Genomic DNA, 24,514 nt, shown 5'->3' with positions numbered 1-24,514 from the left:
ATTCTCCCTCTCCAAACTTCCACACCACACCAGTGGGAGGACTTTTGGTCCCGAAGGATTTAATCTGCACCAGACCCGCTTACACGACGGTTTTTGGTTGGAAGTGGAGCTCGAACCTGAAACCCTCCGGTTCCAAAGCCGAGATCTTACCACCAGGCCACCGTGGCCCTTGTTCACCGTCAGATTTTTTGTGTGAAAGCAAATATCCATTTTTTGCCCTTCTTTAATGTGAATCTTCTATTAGAGGGATAAGCTACTTTTTAAAGATCAAATATTTAATAATTTAGCTACAATAGATCTCAGCAAGAAGAGATAATGATGAAATACTGTTTTAGTAATTGAAATCAGTACGTTAAATATAATCAAAATCAGTTTTTAAAAATTTCGGTTGGTTTTTGAAAACAAATTTATAACACAGCGTGCAATAAGCCTTTTGATAGATTTGGTCAAAAGTTTTATATAATTCTAATGATAATCTATCAAATTTTACCAATTTCGATGCTAAAACAACGCATCCAATTTCTTTGTCTGAATCACTCAGCCTTTGAATGACAGGCGGGTATCATTCTAAAAAGAACTTTTTCGGGCAGAAGGATGATGAGTATTTGTCTCATTCTGGAGGTCGAAATGTTTAACGATTACAATACTTCATGCTTATGAACTTTGTGCATGAGAAAGTAATGTGCGAATATTGAATAAAGTAAATTTTTTAATAAACAAGATAATGCAAATCTGTTTTCACTTTAAATGCTGTTACCTAATTTTAGATGATTTCGTTTCAAAAGATAAGCCTTTTTCGCTTTCGTATCGCTGCAATCAAGTTCTAAATGAAGCGATTGCATTACAGGAAAAACAATAGCTGATAAGATAGCTATAAATGAATTATCAATCATAAACCTCTTTAGTATCAGGTTAGCTGGCAGGAAAAATGGAGGCCTTTAGAGACGAGTCAACATCGTCGGTAAGCATACATTAATCATTTTTTTATTAGTACAGTAAATATCATTTATATACTAGCTGGCACCCGGTGCGTTGCTGCCGCAGAAGAAATAATTTTGGAAATATCGCTTGAAATTTAATATTACTGCCTTGTTTCATTAGGAATGGTAGAAAGAATGATATTTATTTTCTTGCCGACAAGGAATACATTCATTGAAATGGAATGATATATAAAGGAGAAGTACAAATAATATTTATTCTATTAATATTATTTCTACTATTTATTCGAATTTCATTTTTTACTTTATTATTCAAGTGCTTTAGGGCAGACAATATTTTTTGCTTTTCCATCTTCTGCAAAAACAAATGAATTTCTTGACTGTCCGATTCGTGAGCATCGTGGTATGGCCACGTGACAAACATGGATCAATCCGCACACTTGAAGCGACTGATCTTGCGCCGTGTTGATTTTCATGGAGAATGCAAGTCGAATGGGGAACTGCAGTCGTCTTCAATCAAAAGGCATGGCGTTGGATATAATGGGAATGCGTGGAATGAGAACATCTTCTCCATTCAACTTTCCGTTAAGCCTTGATTTTTGCCGCATGTTGGTCTTCTGATTCTAATGCGCATGATCAGGTAGCATATGAACGCTGTCTTTCGATTCGTGCCGCATGTTGATATTGAGATTCTGAGGCACGTGAATTTGCAATTCGTAAATGATTTGTTTCATTTAGGGATTGCAATACCGGACCAAAAGTTCAATACCAGTATTCGGTATTTTTTAAATCTTAATACCGAGATACCGGTTTTAATACCGGTAGTAGAAATTTTAGAAAAAGAAAGAAAACGCAGGTGTTTCTTTGTTTTAATAGCCAGTTTTATTAGAAAGTGTAAATATCACAACAAATAATTTGCAACTTATAAATTATAACAGTATATATAGAATCACAAAAAAGTAAATAAATATCTTATTTAAATCACAAAAAAGAGTGTAAATATCAGTATTCAGTCTGTGGTACTATGACACATTTTTGAAACGTGATCTTAAAAAACATAATGCATCCATTGTACTGTCATTAAGTCTGGAACGTCATTTTGTGCAAAAATGACCAGCTGTCCAAAACGCTCTTTCGGCATCTACGCTAGTGGGTGGTACTGTTAGCAATGCGCGATATACTTTTTCTAAGTATTTACCCCTAAATTCCTCATCTTCAAATAAATCGATTTCTCGTCGGATGGTTTTGGATAGAGCCGATTTCTGTACTGTATTTTGGTTTGTTGAAATTCTTTTATTTATCGCTCATTTCTAATTTTTGTTCAAGAGACAATTCCTTTTCATTATCGACATTAGTGTCATCATAATCTTCGATAACTGAACCGAATTCTTCTGAACGTGAATAGGTTTGTGGATAAAAGTTTTTACTCTAAACTTGATCAGATTTGAATTGGTTAGCCTCTTTTCTTCTTTTTCATTTTTAAAATCAGTATAATTATGTAAATACCGTAAGACATTTTCTATTTCGGTATACCTTTCTTCTGTGCAATTTTTCAATGTAATATATAATTCTTCAGATAGTGATGTGCGCTGTTCTTTCAGTGACTGCAGCATGAAATTTATTGTTGCATTAGCTGTTAATAAATTATAATCTCTCTGACATAATGCCTCAACAGCCAGTTTTATTGGAAGTAGAACTGATACAGTTCTGGATATTAAATCGAATTCACTATTTGAAAAATTAATTTGCAGGTTTAAGTCGATTATTGCTTTTTGGAATGGATTTCTCAATTTCAAAAATAGTTCCATCATTAGGAGTAAACTGTTAGGAGTAAAAAAAAATTTCTAATAAATACCGAAAAAGCGGTATTTAAATACCGGTATTACAAAATTGTACTAATGGCTCAAAATACCGGTATTCGGTATTGCAATCTCTAGTTTCATTGCTCGCTTGTCGTTCCTCGTTTATTCGCTTATTTCTACGCGCTGCGTTGGTAGATCTATTAAGTGACGAATGTTTCGGGACATATTTTTTTGTCGAAGTAATCAATGGAAAATTTCCATTATATATATAACTTATCTTGGTCGGCATCGATAATAATGATTCTATTTTAAATGTGTGAGATAAACTCGGAATAATATGGGAGGTTCATTCCAGTCAAATATTATTGTAACCGTTGAACGACAATATCTTGTGTAGATGACTATTCGTTAACGGAAAGAAAATAAATTAGCGCTTGCACTAAATATTTTCGATTTCAATTTCTCTCCCATTGATTGGCATCAATCATAATAATTTTATTTTGCTTAATATATATGCGATTTAATTCCGAATGACATGTGTCGTTTGTCATTCGTTTACTGTTTGTCTTTTGTCCATTTTAAAAGATAACCTTCGCGCAAGTGCAAGCAATACGTTGGCAAATTTTCATCGGAATCGGTTACGGCGGCGCATAAGATACGAACAAACTAAAATTCATTTTTATATATTAGATAATATTTAGATCAAATAAAACGAAATCTTTCTTTCATTATATACAATGGGACTTAAGTAATTCCAAGCAATAAGAATTCCTTATTAATAGTAATTCTACAGTAAAAATGCAATGAATCCAAAAATGGAATTAAAAATAAGTATAGCAAAAAAAAATCAAATGTTTAAATTGAAAAAAAATAATAAAGTTCTATTCTTTTGTTTTTAATAATTTTAATAAATTATATATATAATTAACAAATAAACAAAAGGCAATCCTAATAAATTATGTTTCTATAATAAGTATTAAATGTTTTGAGTCATTTAGAAATAATTTCAATAATTCATCACATTGAATAAGCAAAAAAACGTAACACTCGGACTTCAGCAACTTTCACCATGAAACTTTAATACGAATAGAGCAATTATCATGTGGGCAAAAAGTTAAAAAAAATATAAGAAAATTTACCTGATTTATGATTGAATACATAGCACAGGAGTAAAATTTTCGCATGAGTAATAACATAAACGAGTTATTCATGTAAAATCATCTGCAATGCCGGATTTAGATTGAACGAGGCCATTCCATAAATGCCCTTAAGAAATAGATGTCATACGTTTAGTGCGTAATGTATATTAAATAACAACCATTTAAATAATATATATTTACTCGGACAGTTTTCTTTGGAGGGGAGGCAAGAAAATAGGGGTCCTAAGCTATAGTTTGTATAGCTTATGTATAAATCTGGCACTGATCACCAGTGACACAAGCTACGGGGGTATTTACCTAGCAAAAATAAACCAAGAATAAAAACTTTTTTTTGTATTATTATTCTCAGTTTCGAATTCGAATTATCTAAGAGAAATTCAAATTATAAACGCTGTTTTGAGGTAAAATAAATAGAAAATTCACGGAATCAAAGGAAAAAAAAAATCGAATGAAAAAGGTTCGAACTAGCCACATCTCGACTATGTGTCTGTGCAATGCAGGATTTCCTCCTCTGCAGCTATTTAAGGTCACTGACTGAAGAAGGGGGGGGGGGTCGCTAGCAGGTAGATGAAAAGTTTGCCAAATAAATTTATTTAAAACGCAATTTTTTAAACTACGAAACATGTTTGTATTACAGTACGTGCACACATTGGATTAGGAAAATCATATGCTTGAAACTTATTTGTAATTTTATTATTTTAATTATTTTTCCATGAGATAATATTAAAAAAGAAATGTAAAAATACACATTCAAACTTATGTATTCACCAAGTCTTTAAAATAAAAAGTTTAAACTACACATTGATTTAGTTAAAAATATGCTGAAATATAAATCTAAATTGTAATGTTACAACTCATCTGTTATTAAAAGAAGGATCACATAAAGATAATCGATTAAAGTCGTAAGACGTCGAAATTCCCCACTGGGTGAGAATTTTTTTTTTCCTCATTCCTTAAATTCAAAGCAGTCATGACTTTAAATTTTCTTTTTATTTCTCTTATTTTTTTTCTCTTAATTTTCTTTTCATTCTCAAAATCTAGTAGCTGTATCTGAAACTGCTGATATCAACTCTTTAGTTTCAGTTTCCTATTAAGGAGCTTTTACAGTTTACAACAGCTTTGACTTCATTTCTAACGCTTCTTCTAACGCTTTTTTTTTTTTTTTTGCTTCAAATTTCTCTGGGGAAGTTTCCACGCGATATTTCTCTCAAATCTTTACTTTATAATAAAAATGAGAGACCATTTCATCCAGAGCTGCCACATACATAATTTGGAGGGTAGAAATGTGCACATCGGGGCAATTTTTTTGAAATTTTTATTCAATTTTTAATTAATTAAAAATTAAGCGAAATAACTTCCGAAAAATTACAGCACAAAAATGGTTTTACATCATCTTAATGTTTAAATAATAATAATAATCTTAATGTTCAATAATATTTTAACCTACAAATTATTGTGAAACCATATTTCACAATAATTTATTTCGTGAAAAATAAAAATAAAATTTAATCAAAAATTTATGCATACATAGGAAGAAATGAGCTTTTACTACGTGTTGCCATCCTATTGACAAAAGTTCAAATTAAAAAAAAAAGTTCAGTATTACTGCGAAGTAAACCTAATTACATTACCGCAGTTTACATGTGTCATTTTCCACAAGTATCTATCTATATGAAATGAAATATAATATATGATTTTGGTTTTTTTTTTCTCCATTAATTTTAAGAATTTTTATAAATATTTTTTGCATAATTTTCAATATCAATTTTCTTTGTTGCAATTCAAACTGTTCTCATTATTTCATCCTGTACTTTCTTTTTTTTTTCATTTTTGAAAACTAAAGAAAAAAAAAGTTTACTTATATCTGCGCAGTTGACATGAAGAGTTGTTTTAGAACCGAGAAAGACAGCGTTCTCTTAAGACGACAGATGACTTAGTCACATTATGAATGACACTGTTATGTCATGGGATTTGAATCCATTAGAAAGGTTCAATAAACAGAACAGATGAAATAATACGGCTTTAATGCCTATCACAATTTGATGCTAAAGACATTTTGTTGAGACAATCATGAACATCGGACTTGGGAGTAAGAGATGTAGTTGATTGCGAATACAAGCAATATTCCTTGCTGACTAGACATAAAATAGAACTTTCATCTGGTGCGATAAGACGTAAGTCATTAAAGTTAATAGTAATTCATTTAGAAATATCAATTATGAACGACAACGAACAGCTAATCTCCGATCACAGTGACTAGCTTTTGTTAATAATTCAAGATAACAACAAATACATTTTTCGATTTCATCAACTACTGCATCTATTTGGAATGTCTCGACACTTCTAACATGTGCTAATATATACTCTTGTGTTGCACAAAATTTAGTACTATAAAATGCACTTCTGTTTTTCAATCATGCCTTGCAGTATAAATAAATCAATATTCCCAAATGAATGACAAAGTTTTAATTAAAAAAAAACTTTATACTATTAAAAGTTAAAAAGTTTATAATATATAACTTTTTAACTTTTAATGTAACTTTTGAAATCAATAAAAATAGAAGAAATGAAGAAAAATAATTTGAAAGGGAAAATGATTACTATTTATCTCATGCTCTAAGTTCTGTTTGGGGGAAAAAAACAGCTATTTAAATTAAGTAAATATTTCCCGCTTTGGACTTAATATCAGACACGACATATTATCGGTTTACTTAATTATCAGATTTAACTTGCAATGACCAGTAAGCTTAGAAATTAGAAATTTTGTATGGTTCCATACATTTCAAAATATATTAATAATGTAAATTTTGATTTTTCTATCTTTCTTTTTTTTAAATCGAATTTATGTTTAGGACAAAAAAAAAAAAAAAAAAAAGTCGAGGAGCGTGGTAAATCGAAATCGGTCATCTAAAGTTGCGCTGAGAGAATATTATTCTTTGGAGAAATATTTTCGTTCATTGCAACAATAAAAGAATGAATAGGAATATACGTATTATTTTATTTTCTAATGACATGCATGTTTTATTAGGTCAATGACGATTTTCCAACTCGTGAGAGGAGCTTTTCTGGTGTCCTTAAAAATATATTCGACGAAGAATTTCGGAATTCGTTGAAGACTTTCAACAATGATCCAAAAATTGAAAATAAATATAAAGAGCTCAGTGGACTTTTAAGAAAAGGATCGGATGAATTCGAAAACAGAAAATATTCAAGACTCGTTTCTTACAGTGGCAGAACAAAGAATATTTTAGAGCAGCTGTACCCCAGATACAATGCAAAATACAAAGTCTTGGAAAGGCTCGTCGCAGAGTGGAAGCCAAACAGGGAAATGCTCATCGAAAAATTGTCATTCGACATCCAGCTGCTGGACAGAAATTTCAAATGGTCCACCATGGTGAGATTCCTTGCTTCGTCCGTGGAAGTGTCAGGGACAGTGGGCGGAATGATGTTCCGATCTGAGACGGGATGGGCGAACCACGCGTTGAATGTTGCATCGTTCTGTGGGCTGTGCGGTCTCTTCTCCACCGTTGCAGAGGTGGAACAATCGAAAAGAATCTTGGATGAAGTGTCTGAGGCCATCGAAAATGATTACAAGCTTTTACTTCCCATTGTAAAGTGGTTCGAAGAGTCAGAGGAATTGGACTCGATTGTTCAGGAATTGTTCCCTCATGGAATAGACACAGACATCGTCCGCCAAATACAAGCTGCCTCCGCGGAACAAGAATATTATTTGAAGATTTTTAAAGCGGGCCTGATGTCTAATGTTAGGAAAAATAACGAACTCTTTGAAAACGCAGATTTTTTGCACAGTTTGCAATTGTTTGCCACCAGTGAAGTAGCTGCTGTTTGGTGGAACAGGTAAGTTGCGCAACCTATATGAAGTTAAATATTAGTGTTAATTAATTTTGATTATTGGAAAATTGTCTTTATTGTTTAGTTATTTTTCATCTTGATTTCTTTAAAATCAATTATTAATTTAAACTAGTTATTTAAATCATTTAAATATTTTATATCGCAATGTCTAATGACTTGGATTTATCCAAGTATATCAGATATCCTCAGTGCTTATTTTATATTTAAAATATTATTTATATATTTCTTAAAATATATGATATTCTAACCGACATATATCATTTTGTTATATTATAATAGAGTGCGGATATAGATGATAACATGCATTGTCGAAACTTAAAATAAAATGAAAGTGACAATTTTCAGGCAGGTAATACGAATAATTATTGAAAAATCAATATAATTCAGTTATGTGGAAAAAAATTCCAGGTCTGCGTATCTTACTGCTGAATATTGCCCTATAATTCATTAGATTGAAGTAGGCTATCGATATTGTGGCATGGAATTTCTTCTAACAATAGTTAGCTAATAGTAAGATCGGGGGGGGGGGGAGGGTAATGAATTAAAATCGTATCATGTAGAATTTTTTTTTTGTCAGAAATAACTATTAATTGATTGCACAGAATATAGTTTGTTACTTTAAAATTCATAAGCCTGCAAGTTTTATACCAATTGCTGTTATATCCGAAAATCCAAATATTTCAATCGATTTGGATATTCAAATCAAAAATTGCAGAGAAAATATAATTATTTAATGTAATTTAGTTCTATTTAAGAACTCAGATATAACATTAAATTGCAGCAATGAAATAAAAAAACAACAAATTTTGAATAATGTAAGTGTCGTCGATGCTCATGAAAAGAACTCAAACTCAATAAATTAATGCTCATTTAACGGACTGTAATTCACTTTTAATCCACACTCATAAATTTGACGAGAGCCGATGGTACACACATCTCTTTCAGGCTGCTCGCCACTCAACTTACTGTTTTACACAAAAACTCTTTTTTCATACAGATGGCGCGACGGTAGTATTCGCAGATACATACCGCCGGGTGTTGCAAAGTTTTAACATTCAACAAAATTGTACTCTTTCTCAAATCAACATATATAAAATTCACAACAATAAATGCAATAAGTTTCTCAAATGACACACAAAAATTTGATAAGTTAACAAAACAAAATATGATATATGCACTAGATTACGAGTAAATAATATTTAAGATTCAATAGGCAACAAAGTTTAGAAATTGGACGTTTGAAAACTCCTTTATTTGTTTTAATATTAGCAACACGAATCTTGCCATCCTTTCCCGGAAAGACCGCCACAGTTCTACCTATTACCCAATTGCACACAGCCATGTTATCTTCTTTTATTACAACCATGTCTCCTACCTTTAAGTTTTGTTTATCAAAGTACCATTTCGATCTTTGATGCAATGTTGTAAGATAGTCATTTTTTCCATATTAGTTGCACAAACTTTGTGGGTTTTTTTTGCCATACACCCAGTCTATTTTCTAATATATTTGTCAAATTTGGCTCTACAATTGCAGTAAACGGTCTTCCCATCAGGAAATGGCCTGGTGTGAGAGTGCTGAAATCATCGACATCCGAAGATAAAGGAGTAAGTGGTCGGAAATGCAAAATGGATTCAATTTAATTAATTACTGTTGAAAAGCTCTCATAAGTTAATTTCTGACCACCCCTACTCTTTTCAGTTGAAAATTGAAGGATCTCACCCCAGCTTCCCAAAGTCCTCCTAGGGACTCTAGGAGGCAAAAATTTCCATTCTACATATTCCTTACTAATGTAACCACTTAAACTCTCATCAGGATTGTTGACCATTTTAAACAATCGTTGTAACTCAGTATTGCTCCCTATAAAGTTTGCCCCGTTATCCGAGTATAAAATACTGCATTTCCCTCTACGCGAAAAAAACCTTTTAAGGGTAGCTATAAATGCTTGAGAACTTAACTCTGTTACAGGCTCCAAATGCACAACCTTTGTGACAAAGCACACAAATATCGCCACATAAATTTTTTGGTATGTGTCTTTACGCTGGTGCTTATATTTTATTGTGAATGGCCGACAAAAGTCAACTCCTGAAATCACAAATGGAAAGTTTTGACTCACACGCTCTTTAGGTAGGTAGGTAACACATTAGCTGGTTACACGTTACTGGTTTAGCTTTAAAACAAGTTACACATTCGTGGACTATCTTTCAACAATCAGCTCTGTCATTAATCGGCCAAAATCTTTGCCTTATAGTAAATAATAATGTTTGTGGTCCTATATGCAAATGCTTGATGTGATAACTAGCAATTATTAATCTCGTTAACCGATGATTACCTGGTAACAATATCGGAAACTTTTTGTCAAAGCTCAAATTAATGTTTGACAATCGTCCACCAACGCTTAAAATACCTGCTTTATCAATAAAGGGATGTAAATTTTTTACCTGACTTTGCCTTGAGACTTCACTTGAACATCTTAAATCTTTCATCTCTTGAGCAAACTCACTTTGTTGGACTAATCTTACCAATGAAAGCTCGGCTTGTCTGAGCTCATCAGGGGATTAAAAAACCTCTTGATCTGTCATCTTCCTTTCAACAATTTTCGATGAACCTATGAACATAACTCACAATACGAATAAGTTTACTATAACTATTACTAATTTTTAGAAAATTATGAAGAAAATTATTGTTATCACTTATAAAACAATTAGAGTCACTAGATGGTTTAAACTCTTTCGAAAAGTCATCTGCCATGATTCTGATTAAGATGTCTCTATTTGTGTATTCATTGCTACGCAAAAATGATCGTCCTTTAAACAACAGTTTGCAATGATGAAGTTTATCAGGATCGAGTCCTCAGGGGATGAGGTCAGCAGGATTCTCATTACAAGGGACATATATCCAATCTTCAATGCAGGTGAGTGAATTTGGGTTACACGATTGGCAACAAATGTCTTAAGGAGAAATGGTTCTTTGCGAATCCATGAAAGAACAATCACGCTGTCACTCCATAGATAGGTGCGGGATATTGGTAAATTGAGAGCATGTATCACCTGTATCACCTTTTTCACTAACTTGGCTAGAAGCACTGAAGCGCAAAGTTCCAATCTTGGGATGGTAACTCTTTTTAATGGTGACACTCTCGATTTACTTGCAATCAATTTGATGCGTGACCATCTTTAATACACTTACAGTAGATAACTGCACCATAAGCGACTTCTGATGAGTCAGGACGTGACCCATGGATTTCTATCACTTCAGCTCCCTCAGTAAGTATACATCTTTCAAATTCCATGCTACTAACACTTTGTAATGATTCGATGAAATTCGACCATTCTTTAGTTTTTTTCTCAGGCAGTACCTCATGCCAATCCAGCTTTAAAGACCATAATTGCTGTAAAAATATTTTTGCCTTCGTCACTACAGGTCCTAATAATCCAAGAGGATCGAAAAGTCTTGCTATAGTGGATAAAACCTTGAACTCCGAGAGATAAGGCCTGCTGGCTGTTGTAATGAGTCATCACGGCTAGGCGGATGCTCCAAGAAGGACGGAGATTAACATAACACGTAATTTGCGGTGTTTAGCGTTATGCTTCCTCGACAGTTTGTGTCAAATCTCTAAATTATCAAATAATTGCATAGATACTAATTAAAAAATATTACTTTGTATTTAAAAAATTGACATTTAAATAATTACAATCGCGGTTTAAGAATTTCCGATATTGAATATCACATTTTCTTGACAACTTTCGTTATTAAAAACACATTCACCGAATTATTAAATAGGTGTATAATAATTGCTTATTTACGAATTATTTATTATGTTTTTGTGCAAAATAGATGTTTACATTAAATTTTCTTTGAAATGGAAACTTATTAGTTCTCAGGAATTTTATTTTTTAAAAAGGAAGCTAATTAATAGTAAAAGATTTATATGTAGGAAATAAAATTTCTGTAAACAAAAAATTTGATTAGTAACATAATGAGATTATTCATTCATTTTTTAATGCTTCATATAAATATTGGATTTAAAATTTTTTACTAGAAATGTTTGTTAAAAAAAATATAGCAAATCTATGAGCTGTACTTGTATAAAGAAATAACATATTTTAGTTAATAAATATGAATGAATTAATAAATTATAAAATATGAACCAGATGAAGACACATATTAGTAAACATTTATTTATTTCAACTTAATAGCAAGGAAAAAAAATACAATTATTCAGAACTTGTGCATATACAAAATAGAAATGCTATTAAAATGTGATTAATAAACCATTATTTTTATGTACTGTATAAAAAAGGTTCATTACTATATGAAATAAGTACTATATAAAAAAGGTTCATTACTATATGAAATAGTTACTATATAAAAAAGGTTCATTACTATATGAAATAGGTACTATATAAAAAAGGTTCATTAAAGGTACTATATAAAAAATGAGTTCAGGTTTACACTTCAGCAGATGAATTACTCAAGAAAAAATTCAAAGAAAAATTTTCATTTGCCAGTAAATACATCTTCTGAATTTTTGATGATAGACTGAATAATATTAATTTTGACATTTAATGAACTTGATAATCTATCACAGGGATCCTTTTCATAATAATCAAGAATATCAAATATTTGAATTCAAATATATTACATATCAAAATAGATCAATGTTAATACTTACAGCATATGTTATGGTAAGAATGCCATCATTAACAGATAGGTGGATGAATAACATATTTTCATTCTTTTCAATAATAGTCCAAAAGGAAGAAAAGGTATGGTCTTTAATACATTTTTTAATTCATTAAAATTAGTAAATGCAGTCTTGCTGTCATAGTTCTGTTTGGAATTTTAAGTTTTCAATAATGAAACGTTCGATTTGGACTTGTTCTAATCGTTGCTTCTTTTTTGAAGGACTCTCTCGAATTGAGAATGTTGATGATGACAAATATGTTGGGCAGCCAGGAAAAATACTTGGCACATCATTTTCTTTCAGCCTGGGCTTCTTCAGAGGAGCAGATAATGTTTAAAAATCTGCTTAAAAATCAGTTATTTTCATGCTTTATTTTTTTAAAAATAAATCTGAGTATCCTATATTTTACATTAACAAAATAGTGAAGCTAGGATTGAACTAAAATTAATGCATCTTAAATAAATTTTAATTAAATCAGAATGACAATTTTTTTTACAAAAATTAAGACTGTAACTAACACAAATTATAATATTTTACACCTAAAAATAATTTAAACTATTTCAAAATATTAAAACGTATTAATTATCAATGCTAATTTTTGCTAACCTTAGAACTCTTTATAATGGTAAAATTTTTTCTTGGAATTGCATGCAGCAATTTCTCTCTCTCTCTCTCTTTTTAAAGAAAAGGTAAAGTTTATTTACCAAAAAATAAACGATTTAATTAAAATAAAAGTTCAAATAAAGTAATATAAATTTCTTTGTTTATAGATATTCATAGTGATATTAATATACATTGTAACTTTAAAAATAAAACTTACAGTCATGATTAAAAATACTTAAGAGATAATGGATGCAACTTTATAAATTGTAAGTAACTAAATAGTAAATAAAAGATAAGCTTGAGATTAATTGATGAAAAAATTTAATAAAGAGTTTATTTAAACAGAATTTTTATAACAAATTTATGAATAAGAATTGAATAAGTAAGAACCCCGACAGGACTATCATAGATAAACAAATGATAGTCTAAAAATGGATTCGATTTTTGACATAAAGAAATAGAGAGTTTGTATAAATAGATTACAGGTATTTATACTTATTTCCTTAAGTTCATTCTTAATCAACGCTACATCATTGAGAGAATAAATAATATTGAAAAACTAAATCTTTATTATAATCTGTTGTTAAAACAGAACGTGATGAACAAATCGGCTTAACAGTAACAGATTCACTTTAAGTTTATATTGAGGATTATAAAAGAAATACACTTACCTTCAATAACTTGTATCCTGTTGCTTTTGCGTCTCATCCATTTCAATATAACGCCATCTTGGATCACGAAATAAATATAAAAATAGAAAAAAAATGAAGGTTTATAAACGCCAGCCCTCGTTCACTTCGCGCAGAAAGAAGCTTGAGTACGTTTTGACCGAAGACCCTGCTGAAAGACCTCTGAAAATCATCGTCAAGGGACTGCCAATAAATCACGACTTAAATGAGTTAAAACAAGAATTAGAAGCCCTGCAATTTAAAACTGGACGCATCTCCCAGCTAAAAAACTATAGAAACAAGACCTACTACCCCATCTTCCTCGTGGAAATCAAGAAAACTGGGAACTTCAATAACGTTTATAACATCACCCACCTATCCTATATCAGAGTCAAAATTGAAACATACAGGAGACCGGCAAAGGCCACGATGTGCTTCAGATGTGCTGGATTTCACCACAGCGCTAGGAATTGCAGATGCAATCCGCGCTGTATAAAATGCAATGGGGACCACATGACCAACGAATGCCAACTGAAGGAAAAAATCCAAGAGCCTTTATGCATTAACTGCAAAAACACAGGTCACCTGGCCTCCTGGAAAGGATGCCCTGCCTATCCTACAACAGCCCCAACGACTAGAAATAGAAGATCCTATGCAGACATCCTTGGAAACAGAAATAGTAACCCTGAAAAAGCCTCCGAAACAGCCCAAAACCCACCTGCACCCAGACAGAGACCCCAGCACCAACAACAGTTACCTGATCCTACCCCAACTTTAGAAGCCCACAGCCCTCAAATTAACATCCCGGAGATGAAAGAACTTTTTGAAGTATTTAGAGAAATAAGAAACCTATTGAAAGAATTTCCCGGATTACTAATAGTAGCAGCCAAATTAAAAGAAACTAAATCCAAAGATGAAAGAAAACTGATCCTCCTCAACGCACTTCTCGACTAAGTCCAGACTCACCCGCCCACCTCCCATAAGCAAGCTCCTGATTCGTCCTCCACAAACAATAGACTATCCACCACCTGGCCCCGAAAACTGCTAAGAAAATGTCAACAATACCCTCACCCGCACCCCTCCAGCCAGTCGTTCCTGATTGGACACCGCCGCACCTACTCCCCTCGCCTCTTCTGCTTCACCGGTTCCCACCTGGCCAGGCTTCATTTCTTTCTTGCAACGGGAGAGGACGGACGAACTTCCATGAAAAGTCCATGAATGCCATGGACGTTTTACTCTTCGAAGTAAAAAGTCCATGGCATTCATGTAAAGCCAAGTTAATTTACATCAATTTCTAGCCATTTACAGGAGATAGCTTCTGTTGGAAACGGGCTCTCCTTAACCTCCACCACTTCCACTTCACTTCGCGCAGAAAACGTGCAGAGTGACGATTGTTAAACGGCTTCTCGATCGACTAGCAGCGATGACTCATGCAGGAGCGACTGGTGGAGCCAGCAGGCCTTGTCTCTCGGAGGTCACGATAAAACGCAGCGTTTTGTGACTCGACTGTCTTGCCCTTGAGACGGCTTGAAATCGACTTAAAGCAAAGGCTGTCCTTTTTGGTATTCCAAGAAACTGCTAAAACTTGCGTTTCCTCGGAGTGTGTAAAATTATAGATTTCTTCACTACTTGATACTAAGTCTTCACAATTACTATGCCATTTGTGCAGTTGCGTGCCAGAATTTTCTAAGATATCAATTAAATGTCTTTGAAGTTTTTTGGCGGTAACTAAATTATCAGAACCGGTTAACACGTCATCCATATAAAAGTCATCTTCAATGACGGATGCAGCTAGAGTATAATTTTCTCCCTCTTCAATCGCTATTTGTTTCAACGTACGAGTTGCTAAAAATGGTGCACTCACCGTTCCATACGTTACGGTATTTAGTTCGTAAGTTTTGACTGGTTCCTTCTCATTTTCTTTCCATTGAATGCGCTGTAATTTCTCTGGCTTGAGTGAATCAAGATCATTCGGTACATTTTCTTTATGTCCGCTGTGAAGAAATACACATGTTTACGAAACCTAACCATGATGAAAAATAAATCCCCTTGCACTATTCCTCCGTTATATTGTAAGGAATTTAGGGAATTCCCGTTTGAAGTTGGTTTGGTTTGGTTATATTAACGTCCCGTTTTGAAGCAACACTAGGGCTATTTTGGGACGGACCTCGTCATTTTGAACCGCGGTCATATGACGAGGACGACACCTGAGCTGGCACCCCTCTCTCCACACCACACCACACCAGCGGGAAGACGTTTGGTCATGACGGATTTAACGTGCAACAGACCCCCTTACACGACGGTTCTTCGGTGGAATCGGGTCACGAACCTGAAACCCTCCGGTTCCGAAGCCTAGGCCTTACCACCAGGCCACCGCGGCCCCTCGTTTGAAGTTGGATAACTTGCATTAAAAACAACTCTGAGCATTGTTGACTGCCTATCAGGTCGATAAACTCCTAAATGAGGAATAAAATAAATTGCTTCTTCCTCCTCATCCTGAATTTCTGACATGTGCCCTAACTCTAAATATTCACGTAAAAAATCTCTTTATAGGGATAAATATTAGACGTTGCCACAGCAAATTTAATTTTTTCAGCGCAGACTCTTTACATTTTCCTAAACACTTAGGATCTTCCTTTAAAGGGATTTTTACAATATATTGTCCTTCCGAATTTCTCGAAAAGTTATTTTTGAAATGTTCTTCACAAATTACAATTACTCTCAATTAACAATGTATTTTATTTTCTTCCGTGTTAAAAATACTCCCACTCACTAGATAACAAAACAGAATTTTGTAAAATTAGATTGGAATTTGGTGAACATATTTGCCCTGGTTTTAATGGAGTAAGATCCGTAATTCTCAGAACAACTAATAAATTTAATTCAGTCTCAAAGGTTCAGGCCTTGTTACGCAAAGTAGCGGATACTTGAGATCGAACGGAAATCGCTGAGTCATTTAACCCAGACAGCAGGATATTTATTTTATTTCTTCTCAATTGAAGTCGATCTGCACATTCTTTGCTAATAAAGTGAGACATTGAGCCAGAATCCATTAAAATCCGCACTTCACATTCATTTCCATAGGAATAACATAAATAACCAAACACTGTACTCAGGAGAACTGTTTTGATTTTAGTCGAGACACAACTACTCGTAGCTGCAAAGACGTTGGCGCCAGTGTTCTGTTCATTGCTCGCTGCCGGTATGAATGTAGAAGCTAATAGGGAGAGAGGGTAGGGCGACAGATTTCTATTTTCACCTTGTTTTTTATTTGATACCGTACTCGAAGAAAAGTTTCATTTTTTCTTTTAATTGCCCAAAAGAATTCTGATCTCGGGTGAAATGTAAACTAACATGATGCCTTTTATTGCATTTAGCGCAAGAATACTTTGATTTGCAATTATTCACTTTATGTTTGCCAAGGCAATTAAAGCACAAATCATTATCTTTCACAAATTGTACTTTCTCATTAACAGGTAATTTTTTATAATTAGAACACATGTAGAGAGGATGAGCATCATTACATAGAATACATTTCGAACTTTTTACATCGGATAAAAAGGTCTTTGATACATTTTTCACATTATAATTTTTATTATGAGAAACAACACTCTTTGATAGGGATTTTCCCCGAGATGACATATATAAATCAATTTCCTTTCCCAACGTAATTGGATCAAACCAGGTATCTGCTTGTTTTACACTTAAGGTTTCTCTATCCAAAGTTTGGAAAAGTTTATCAGAAATTATAAGCTGATTTAATGCTTTGTAATCTGACACATTCCTTCATTTTAAGTAATATTCCCAGCTTGTGATTAAACGGGAAGTGAAATGAACATAGGTCTCATTTAACTGCCGCGTAGTCATTCTGAAATTCTCTAGACAGGACTGAGCTGTTGGCTGAAACTCTCTCAGCACAATTTCTTTAATTTTCTCATATTTATTTAGATCGTCATCATCTATGTATGTGATTATATTAGACGATCTTTCACCTAGCAGGTTAAGAAGAATCTCAGATTTATATTTCTCTTGTACACGCTTTCCATAAATGCTCGCTCTAAAGATGAAAAATAGAAACCCCAATTTTCAGGTTTGCTTGGTACTTTAATTGTTAGAGTTCTAATACTCTTTACTAATGAGTGTAAGACATCATCAGGCTCAAAAGATTCTGCCTTATTTTCTTTTGCCTCGGCACGAATTCGCGCTATTTCAAGCTCAGTTTTTACTTTTTCTAATTTTAACTTCTCAAATGCTACTTCTTTTTCATCTGCCTTACGCTCCCCAACAATTAAATTTGCAAGGTCACTTACAGTTTCAGGTTCAGTTTTAAATTTGTCGCTTTTTTTAATCATATCAATTAGTTCTAAAACTGTCATTTCATCACTTGTGTTCAAACCAAGTTCTTTGGCAATAAGCTTTAAATCAGCCTTTCTACAAGTCTTAAACATTTTGAAATAAGGTACAGTCAATAAAGAAAACAAAACAACCCTACCTCATATGAAGAATTTTTATCCACAACATACCTCAGTTACTCCAGAAACGAAACTTGATAGTGAATCGAAACTGTATCACTCCGTACGAGCGGACCAGTAAGAATGCACGCTCATTTTTCTATTTTTGATTAACTCTTTATTTTGTTTTAGATGGAAAAAATTATTCACGCTATGCTTTAAAAAATTATATTTCGTTCTTAAACTATTTTAAAGAACACGAGGTGGGAGCAATCTTATATAGGGTAGTTAAAATTAAGGTGGCCCTATTCAGACACTTCTAGAACCCGTTCTATCCATCAAATTTTGATAAAACTTGGTATACACTTTATATGGACCATGGGAAAAAGATTTCTGCTCTAAAAATAGTTCAAAATTGTCTACCAGAGAGCATATTTTAAAAATTCTTATCATTCTTTCGCGAAGATCCTTTTGTGTGCTTTTGTCATTGTTAATCATGCCCTTACAGAAGAAGGATGGAAGTTTTACTGGTAAAACTGGATTACAGAATATCGTCGTTTAAACGGATTGCGAAAAGGACCCATTTCGAAGAATGGTTTGATGAAGATGATTATGAAATTTGAAGAGACTAGAGTGTACTGCCAGGAAGAGGCCGGAAACAGGTTGCGAATGAAATTGTCGAAAAATTCGCAATGCTGTGATTAATTGAGCCTCCATTTTCAGCTATTCTTCAGCAAATGTTCGATCGGTGTCAAGTGAGTTGGTGAATTTGTGGTCGACAATACGAAAAGTTCTGCGATCCACATTAAAATGGTATTCATATACAATCCACGTGGTGCAAATGCTGCCACCAAACACACTAGAAATTTGCTTGCAGATTTTTGTCGAGAATGGAAGACGATCCTTGACAGTCAGATGAGATGTTCATTTCTTTAAATGGAGCTGTGAATAATAAAAGTTGCCGCATATGGGGTACTTCACCTCCTAATGACCTGCACCAACAATGGATTACATGACTGCATAGAGTGGATTTACTGCTGAATTTATCCCCGGACTGTTTTTCTTTGAAACTCTCACTTCTCAAGGTCCTAAAACATACTCTGTTACGAGTGCACGGTTCAGTCAACTCCTTCGACAGCAAGCTATTCCTGCTTTAGAGGAGTAGCATATTTGCAGACTAATGTCTTCAAGCAAGATGGAGCAACTACACACATTGGGTTCCACGTTAAAGAGCTGCTTCGTGCTAACTTTGGCGAAAATCGTGTAATATCCAGAGCTTTTCCAGATGCTTGGTCTCCTCGTTCACCTGACTTAAATCCCTATGATTTCTGGTTGTGGAATAATTAGGACTTTACCTGAGTTGAAAGCCAGCATTACACGTCATGTTGTTGCAATCTCTCGAAATTTCTTCGGGACACTATAATGAAATACTATAATGAGCTTTCAACATGTAATAAATGTCAATGGAGCACACGCTAAGTACATTCTGTAATTAAATTCTGACAGATTTTTTTTTTCTTTCTTTAGGCGCCACAATCTCCTCTGATGGTGAAAATGTGAACTATTTTTTATTGCAGAATTCTTTTCCCCATGGCCCATATAACGTATACACCAAGTTTCATCAAAATCAGATAAGCAGAAGAGATTTTAGAAAGGTTTGAATAGTGTCACTTTAATTATAACACACTGTATTACAAATTACAACAAACTTCTACAAATATATTTTGTACTTAATGTATCAAACAGAAAATTTTAATTACTCAATTTATATTTTACAGGAGCAAACAAAAATAAAAATAAAGATGTCTCAAAAGTTTAGAAAATTAACAAAAAGTAGTTAAAACAAAACAAAATACGTAATTTTAATACCTAGTTGGATTTCCATTTTTTTTTTTTTTTTACCTAATTTGTAAATATGATTGTTTATTGAAGAAACCGAGTTCTACATAATTTTTAGTTAGATACCAAAGCAAGCACTTTTATGTTGAAGCACTGAACTCTTCATAATAGGAGTTTTGTTTACTATTTTCATAATGCATAATGTCCCAACATTTCGATCGCATTTAATTTTGGGCTTAGCGATGGTCACTCGATAACTGTTGCCACTCCTGACAAGTTTAGTTCCTGTTTGATTTCATTTTATATTTTGCGTTTCATTTTAATCCAACTTAAAATCTGACAATCCAGTTTTGAATTAAGGGAAATTATGTCATGCTTATTTTAAGGAAAGGATTTTTTTTTTTTTTACCTTAGATATTTATCTGTTTGATGTACGCATCATTTGATCAATTTCTATCATTCATACGTTAACAGCTTCATGAAACTCTGTCGTGTATTGTACAAAATATATTGATTTAACGAAAGTAGAGTTCCGAATCATAACAATAACAAAGTTTTTTTTATATATTATTTTAATCAATTCTGTGTAGTGACAGCGGTATGTATAATCGCATTACCTTGTTGAAATTGCCTCCTAAAAGCTCCACAAATGGTAGTAAATTGTTCTCCAATGTCTCTGCATGTCTTTTTTCTTTTTTGGCGACCATCAAGGAAACCCAAACCTACACGTATACTGAAGCAAAACCATCAATGAGCGCCCATCTTGGTGCCTATTACAGAAAATTCTTCATTCTGGCCGCAGAAAATGCCACATGGCCATTCAAAATTCCACTTTTTTACATCGTTGATTATTATTTGACCCACACAAGAAATATTTTCGAGCCCACTGCATTTATTGGGTTTTATGTTGTGCTTTCAGCATTGGTTTTCGTTTCATTTTAAGATAAACTATAATATTCGTCTCTTGAATACGTCGGTGAATCGTTTCTTTCGTTTAATACCAAAACTGTGAGGAAGCTATTTTCTGAATTCTGTCATAGCGTTCGCTTGAAAACTCAGTTTTCCAGATCTCATTATCCCCTTTATCTTCATCATTATTCAAAATGCTCGCAGTTTCGTCAACTCGCTTATCTTTTCATTTCAGCCTCCACATTTAACTCAACTTCTGCGATTGAATTTGTTTGACTAACAATTATTATCGAATTTTAAAACTTTATTACTTCGAACCTGTGACGTCACAAATTTAAAATTTGCGCATATTTCTGCATAGTTTTTTTCTTCCTTTTCAAAAATTCGCAGCAGTGTTTATACTTTTGAGATAATACAAAGTCTATTTTTTTTTATGTTACTGTAAAACATAAATTGTTTCATTCAAATTTTCTGTTAGATGAGAATCGAAACCTGGTCTGGAATATTATGATGATAACCAGATCTGTTTCATCTGTTTTGATTACATGGACTGTTGCCCTCACTCTGTGAATAATTGTTTTTACATCACATAATTTTTAGAAACTCATCCAATTACATTATAAGGAATAATACTGTTTAAAAGACGCGCACATAAATCCATTGTAATGGTAAGGGAAAAAAGAAAAAGAAGTAGATGCACGTGAATCGAAAATCGTTTGGTAAAGCAGTTTAAACTTCATTACTATAAAATAAAGAATTGCCATTAGTTCAACCTCAAATTCTTTTGAGGATTTTATTAAAATTAAAGACTGCATGGAAACAGAATCAGCCTTATCGAAATATAATAATTTTTTTTCTTAAGTTTTAAAATGGACCAAAACATATTTTGGCTATAACATTTTTGGAAATGAATGTTGCAAATTGTCACGATTTTGCTTTATTTTTAATTAATATCTAATTAAAAATTCAGAAAGTCACTCCGATGTGTTTATTTTTATATTCCAAAGTATACTTTTACCAAGTTTGATAACTCTAGAACCAATGATTTGCCCTTCTGAGAGTAACATATATATATATATATATATATATATATATATATATATATATATATATATATCAATTTGCAGGAAAAATGGCAGCCTGAAACATTTTTGTGTATAAAAAAAAAGAGAGAGACTGATATTAATCTAACTATCTCGCAATAGTTATGGTAACTATACGGTTAAATGGATTGATATTTTTGCCATTTTAACATAAGAAGTAACAAAACAAGACTTTTAATGAACAAAAAAGTCTATTTAGAAATAATCCGAATCCATTAAAAAAAAAAAAAAAACTGGACGTAGGTGAATAAACGTTATAGGTTTTACAATGTGTTTTTTGTTTCAGGATTATTTACAGAAAACATCCCATAAACCTCGACTTGGGCAGGATGGCCCTGCAGATCGAATTCGGGCAGTCCATCGTCTTCCAGTGCATTCCCGCCTTGCCCCTCGAGCAGCAAAGATTGACGTCTTTGCCGGTCGCAGGCAGAATCATGCTGAACCTCCTCACCCTCTACGACTCTTTAGTGGATTTGAGAAAGGGAGCGAAATCCACGCATTCTGACAAGCTACGAAAGCAACTGAAAAATATGAAAGAGCAACTCGAAATGATCGAGGGCACCGTTCGGATGATGAGACCTCACGCACTGTGACTCCACTGATAGGATGTCACTGAAATCTCATGTTGAGCTGTCACTGAAATTGGATCTCTTGTCTGACAAGTCTTGTTTGTAAAAATAATTTATTTTTTAGCTTCTATTAAGCATATGAATTCGCAAATAAATGTTAAAAATATTTGTAGTATGTATAAATGGTTCCATTTGAAAAAACAGCACGAAATCAATTTTGTAGCACGTTTTTACATGACGTTTCTGCCGTGCAAATAAAACATTTATTCACCTTTCAGATTCAAATGAAGGGCCCAGCCAATTACTATAGAGAATAAAAAAAACAGACATTTCAATCTCATAGAGACTAAAAGAAATTCAACACACATAGACTTGATTGTGTCCCATTGAGACGATCGGAACTAACATCACTGCGACAGCAGAAATAACTTCGTTATAACAACCCTATAAAGAACGATCCACTTCGATTTATTTTCAAAAAAATATGACGAAATTTAAGAATTCAATTCAAACAGTGATGAAATAGCATTTTTATCAATTTATGTTTCATTCTCGCGTAAGTGATTTGGTTTAGTATAAAAATGAATAGTAACTTTAGAATATAAATTAATATACGAAATGAATGTAAACACATCTTTGTAATGTACAAACACTTTAAAAGACTGAGATGTATCATTTGATAAGTTTCATATTTTTTCTTACCATTCAATTATGTTCACTGTTTTCGAAAAAAAAAAAAAAATCTTTCAGATCATATTCATATTTTGTTTTTAATTTTCATTGACCATTATTACATTCTTAGAATATTTTTTAAACTCCAAACAGACATTAGATTTTAATAAATTTATTTATTCAATTCTTGTTTAAGCTAAAAAGGTTTTAAAAATCATTTGATCACTACTTTTTACAATCTTGAAAGCAAATGACACTTCTTTAATGGATCTTGTAGCATGCTATATTCAAAATAATACCAATCATCAATTGAAATAGTCAAAATATTGATTTTATCGAGATAATATAATAATTATCAAAAAATGAAAACAAATATTCCTAATACATTATGCAAATTCTATAAAGCAAAATCATTTGGGGAGTTTATGTACTGAATGAAAGGATCTGTTAAACACAGATAAAAATTTTCAATATAAAGGGTGCAATGAAAATCCAAAAGCTGGACATAATGAAATGATCTTCATGCCTGACATATAAGACAATACAGACTCCATGAAAGACAGGGCGAGAAAGGGAAGAACATGCTCCAACACAGAATTCCCTTTGCCTTTAGAAACTAAGTAACCAAAATAGCAAGAAATTACTTTTTGGTATAAAAACACAGATTTTTTTATGATTGTCCTGCAATAAGACAGAAGGGATCCTACTTTTCTTTTCAAAACTTGATCAAACGACGGTTTTTTTTTTTTTTTTTTTTTTACAGTTCCATTTTACTGTCATAAAACTAATGAAAGAGCTAACTGGCCTTTCTAATGGAAAAAAAAAACAAAAAAAGTCTTCTCTCGACTATTAAAATCCATGCAAAGGAGCATTTGATGACCAAAGCCACATTTGTGAAAAAGGAATCACATATGTTTTTAATAATATATGTGTTTGTAAACATGATCAAATAAATGGCCCCAAAGTTGCCTGGAGGACAAAGGATTTTCAATCTTACTGAGCAGATCTCTCAATATTTTTTCAGGTCATGTAGTTGGAGGAAAATGGGATAGTCCTTTTAAGTTGGCAGAATTTAAGACATTAAAAAAATCTTGTATTTTTTTTTTTTTTTGAAGAGGTGAGCTAAATTTTTTGTTTTTCTATTTTTACTTTGTTTTTGTTGTGTTGAACGGTTGTGTGGTACTTGCGCTCAATAAATTTCCCCCTACCCTTCAAGGCTTAAATAAGGCTACCACATTATAA

General features: G+C 32.8%; 1 protein-coding gene across 1 annotated transcript; it reads left to right on the top strand.

The window, feature by feature from the left end:
• The first annotated feature begins 873 nt into the window (after positions 1 to 873).
• LOC129963039 (uncharacterized) lies at positions 874 to 22,772 on the top strand. Its single transcript, XM_056077051.1, has 3 exons — positions 874 to 961; positions 6,929 to 7,758; positions 22,318 to 22,772. The coding sequence occupies exons 1-3, from the start codon at positions 929 to 931 to the stop codon at positions 22,622 to 22,624; spliced, it is 1,170 nt and encodes a 389-aa protein (XP_055933026.1). The 5' UTR covers positions 874 to 928; the 3' UTR covers positions 22,625 to 22,772.
• Positions 22,773 to 24,514: the final 1,742 nt, after the last annotated feature.

The sequence above is a fragment of the Argiope bruennichi genome, chromosome 3 (genome assembly GCF_947563725.1).
Source record: "Argiope bruennichi chromosome 3, qqArgBrue1.1, whole genome shotgun sequence".
In the NCBI taxonomy this organism is placed as follows: domain Eukaryota; kingdom Metazoa; phylum Arthropoda; class Arachnida; order Araneae; family Araneidae; genus Argiope; species Argiope bruennichi.
Note: the sequence above shows the minus strand (reverse complement) of the source record. Positions and strands in the feature narration are given on the sequence as shown.